The following is a 5041-nucleotide window of genomic DNA, read 5'->3' as shown; positions in this document are numbered from 1 at the left end:
ATGAAAAACAGGAACAACATCACTGAATTTGTACTCTTAGGACTTTCTCAGAATAACGAGGTTCAGGTTCTGTGTTTTTTCCTATTCTCATTTTGTTATATGACTCTTCTAGTGGGAAATTTGATAATCATGATATCCATCCTTAGCAGTCAGCTTATTCACCAACCCATGTACTATTTTTTAACTTATTTAGCCCTTGTGGATGTTTGTTACACATCCACAGTGACACCAAAGCTCATTAGTGACTTGTTGGTTGAAAGGAAGAGCATTTCCTACAACAACTGCTTAATCCAAATTTTCACAATGCACTTATTTGGGGCAATAGAAATTTTTATTCTCACAGGGATGGCCTATGACCGGTATGTGGCCATCTGCAAACCTCTGCATTACCAGGCAATCATGAGCAGGCAGAGGTGCAATATGATGGTCTTAGCTGCCTTTGCCTGGGCAATTCTTCATTCATTTTCTCAGTTCATCCTCATAATATTATTACCCTTCTGTGGCCCCAATGAGATAAATCACTATTTCTGTGATATATATCCCTTATTGGAACTTGCTTGCATCGACACTCAAAGAGTGGGACTTCTAGTGATTGTCAGTTCAGGGATGGTTGCATTAGTGGTTTTCATAGTGGTTATGGGTTCCTACACTATGATATTATACACCCTTCATGGACACTCTTATGAGAGCCGCCAAAAAGCTCTTTCTACATGTGGTTCCCACATTACTGTTGTGGTCTTGTTCTTTGGTCCTGTACTCTTCATTTATATTAGACCAGCCACCACCTTCAGTGAGGATAAAGTGTTTGCTCTTTTTTACACCATCATTGCTCCCATGCTCAATCCTTTCATCTATACTCTGAAAAATAAAGACATGAAAAGTGCAGTGATGAAAATATGGAACAGAAACAAGTTTTTAAGAAGAAAGTTTGTTTTCTGAAAAAAAGCATTTTCTCACAACAGTTTCATTGTTGGAAAAATTGCCATTTGGTTCCCATTTAAGTCTTGTCTCAAGCCAATATGATTCACAGTAGGAAAAGATGATGTAGTTCGTACAAAATACTTTTTTTTTCAAAATGGAAAAACAAACAAACAAAAAAAAAACACCCTACTGATGTCAAGAGAAGAGAGATGACTGGCACAAGATAAGAGAAGCCCTAAAAATGAAAGATAAAGAAAGACAAAATAGTACAATGTTAGATTATAGGTCAGGAAGAGGTTTATTCATAAATATGTAGCTAGAGGAAGGAGGAGAAACCTTCTTCGTCTAATAGGAGACTTTTTAAAATACCAATGAAAACAATACATTTTTAAAACTCTTCAATTCTTTTCAAGAGAAAGACTATGTTTTCTACTCATGATGTTATTTTATTAGTGTTTTGGATTGTGGGTGGTTGTTTAAAAATCAATCAAACAAACTTAGAGTCTTTTAATCTAAATCTTGTATATAAAAGTGTCACAATGGGAAAATTATATTCTAGGAGTTGTCCTCAGTCTATATTGAGGGAAAGAGGGAAGAAAGGAGATGGAAAGAGAGGGAGAGAGGGTAGTGGAAGGGAGAATATAGCAAAGGACAAGAGACAAGTGGAGAAGAGATGAGAGAGAAAGGGAAGGGAAGGGAAAGGAAAGGAAGTAAAAGGAAGGAAGAAAGAAAATGAATAGATAAAAGATGGAAAGGAAAGAAATATAGAAAGAAAAAAGTGTGAGGGAAAAGTGCTTTCAAAAGGAAAGACAAATATGATCATGCAATTCCTGTATCTCCCTTAAGTTCTTATTTGATGGACTGTATACTAGTCTTGGAGTCAGATAGATTAATATTTCATGTTTTGTTTTTTTCAGTGGATGCTTTATTTCAGAAAATAGTGATGGACTGGCAGGGCTACCCTTTGTGTCTTACCTTGCATCTTTACCTTGATAATATTGCAGCAATGTAGTTTTGTGATGTTTAAAATATAATATGGTTCCTAACCTACCCCCCACCCCCATTTTGGGTGGGGGAAACTGGCTAAGATTACTGATAAATTCAGCAAGAGTTTTAGGCTTTTAAGTATTTATTAAAGTGTATTAGAAGTTAGTGAAGAGAGTTGAGAAAGTCACCTTTATTTAGCTATCCGTGCTTTTATAGAGAACACCTGGAGTAGATCTTTCTACTAGGCTCTGCCCCAGCTGCCACACACCGGTTCCTGAACAAAAAGAGAGTGATCCAGGGAACAAGCCTCAGTTTCCTACTTCCTGTCTCCCTTCCTGAAAGGGGAGGCCCTTCAAGCTGATTGGTTGAGGGTGGTCTCCTGTTGATGTAGTAGTCCAAGGTCTCTGAGAAAATACTCTACTCAGGGATGGCCAGGTATGGTCTCGATTTAATCATTATTAAGTAGGTTCTCAGTCTCACCCAATTCAATCAATTCCAAATCAATCTTCAGGTGGGATCCCTGGGTGGCTGCCAAATCCCATTATTTTATCACATTTTCAAAATTAATGACTTATAACCAGAGAGGCAGATTAGCATAATGATGGAGTGCTACATTTGAGAATCAAACATACCTGGGTTTGAATTCCATCTCTGACATTCATTGGTTGTATGACCACCTATGAATAAGTGAACCTTTCTGTGGCTTGGCTTTGTTTCCAGTAAAAGATGATGTTAATGTTTCAGAGAGCATTTTGAGGTTTGAAAGAGATCTTGTATGATAATCACAATGTAAATATGATCTTCTTTATTACATGAATGACTTCCATATCATTCAGATTAAATTCCATAAGACCACAAAAGACAAACCATAATTACAAAAGTATAAGTAAATATGTCAGTAGTCCACCTATTTGGACCAAGATAAATATAAGAATGTAAACCCCCCCTAGAGTTTCTTTGTATCTGAATACTTACCTCATTTTATTGTACCCAGTATACATTTAAGGCATGCTTATTAAATCAGATTAAAATATAAATTTCTGAAGTTCAATTCAATTGATAAAATGGTATAGGCAATAGGAAAATCATTTGTTTTCTTTCCTTTTCTTAAAGTATATTTGTCTACTTATCAGAATAAAATGTTGTAAGTATTGGGTCTGCTATCTTTTTGTTTTATTTTGTGTTTGTTTTGTTTTTGTTTTTTGGTGAGGCAATTGGGGTTAAGTGACTTGCCCAGGGTAACACAGCTAGTTAATGTCAAGTGTCTGAGGCTGGATTTGAACTCAGGTCCTCCTGAATCCAGGACTGGTGCTCTATCCACTGTGCCACCTAGCTGCCTTCTGCTATCTTTTTGAAATAATAGTGAGCATATGTGAATATGACATAGAAAATGTGAATGCTAAGAGTGACAAATGAATAAAAGGAAGCATAAATAGATCTGTAATTGTGCCAAACTATACCCAGTGAAAGCTAGGACACATATAAAAATAAACTAACAGAGAAAGAAAAAAATGCTAACCATAGTATCTATATCTATATCTATACCTATATGTCTACGTCTACTTCTAAGTCTACATCCACTTCTACATCTACATTTACATCTACATCTATATCTATATCTATACCTATACCTATGTCTATGTCTACGTCTATGTCTATATCTGTCTCTTTCTCTATCTCTATCTACACACACACACACACACACACAGACATTATATATGCTATAGATGTGGTAAGGATAGATAGATATATACAGTATGTGTCTATGTATGTGTGTCTATGTATATGTTTGTGTATATATGTATGATATGTGTGTATGCATATGTACATAATACACGTGTGTACACATGCATATATCATACAGTGTGTTGTATGTCACATATTTTGTCTCATCACATAATTTAGGGAGGCACGTATATGTATGTATATTTTTATAAGTGTATATTTGTATATGTATATACAAACATATGCATACAATTACATATACACATACACATACACACACACATATATAAACACAGAAGGGCAATTTCAGGAAGAAAATGTCTTAAGTAGAGATCAAATAATAAAATGTTGTTCAGTCATTTCAGTTATACATGACTCTGTGACAACATTTGGGGTTTTCTTAGGAGAGACACTTTAGTGGTTTTCCATTTTCTTCTCCAGCTCACTTTACAGACCACAAAAGTTAACTAAACATTGGTAAGTGGCTTTCTAAGGGTCACACAGCTAAGTGTCAGAGGGCAGATTTTAACTCAGGAAGATGAGTCTCTTTTATTACAGGCCAAGAACTCTATCTACTATGTACCTGGCTGTCCTGAATAATACAAAAGCAAAGAAAGGATGGGTCAAAGAACAAGATATTCAACTAATAAATAATTTGATTAAAGAAAAAATAAGGCAATACATTGAACTATTGGAAAATAACATGATTTTAAAGGGGAAATTTATATTTCAGAAGATTTTCTTATTAAATGATAGAGTGAAGTTTTCAACGATTAGGGAACCAATAAAAATGGAAATAGATAAAATGATAATATCATAAAATGAAAACAATATATTTTAAAAAGTCAATCAAAAATAAAAAAACAGGAAATTTTAAAAATACAAAATAAATCATTTTAAAATAATTTAGCAAATAAAACTAGGATTTGATATCTCAAAAATAAAATAAAATAAAAGCTAATTTCATTTAAAAAATAAAATGAATTTAAATCAAATCAAAAGTGAAAAAGAATTGAAATAAATGTAAAATAACACCTATATTTAGAAACTATTTTATGTCTTTTAAGCAAGCCTTATCATAATTAAAATTGATCAATATTGAATTTTAAAGAAATTAACCAACTCAATCATAGAAAAATAAACTGATGAAATAATAATTGGATCCTCAAAGGAATTGAAGGCATAAAAGAGGCTCTTGTAACTAAAACTAAATTTTATTAAGGATTCAATTAATAATTAATTAAAAATTATAAAATACTTAAAAATAAAAATAGACATATTTTCCCAAAATGTTCCATGAGAAAAATATTGTTCAGATACATAAAAGGGAGAAATAAAGCAGAGACCAAAACAAATAGACCATATAGGTACTGAATACTTGTGAAAGATCTATGTTAATTAATTAACT

The 5041-nt window shown here is 33.2% G+C and overlaps 1 protein-coding gene across 1 annotated transcript; it reads left to right on the top strand.

Annotated features, from left to right (window-relative positions):
* Window positions 1–939, top strand: LOC122732651 (olfactory receptor 4P4-like). The gene has a single exon (XM_043972933.1). It carries the CDS (start codon window positions 1–3, stop codon window positions 937–939), a length of 939 nt encoding a protein of 312 aa, XP_043828868.1.
* Window positions 940–5041: the final 4102 nt, after the last annotated feature.

The sequence above is a fragment of the Dromiciops gliroides genome, chromosome 6 (assembly GCF_019393635.1).
Source record: "Dromiciops gliroides isolate mDroGli1 chromosome 6, mDroGli1.pri, whole genome shotgun sequence".
NCBI lineage: Eukaryota > Metazoa > Chordata > Mammalia > Microbiotheria > Microbiotheriidae > Dromiciops > Dromiciops gliroides.
Note: the sequence above shows the minus strand (reverse complement) of the source record. Positions and strands in the feature narration are given on the sequence as shown.

Excerpts from the sequence above, each read along its gene's own strand:
- LOC122732651 (XM_043972933.1), top strand. The coding sequence starts at position 1 with ATGAAAAACAGGAACAACATCACTGAATTTGTACTCTTAGGACTTTCT.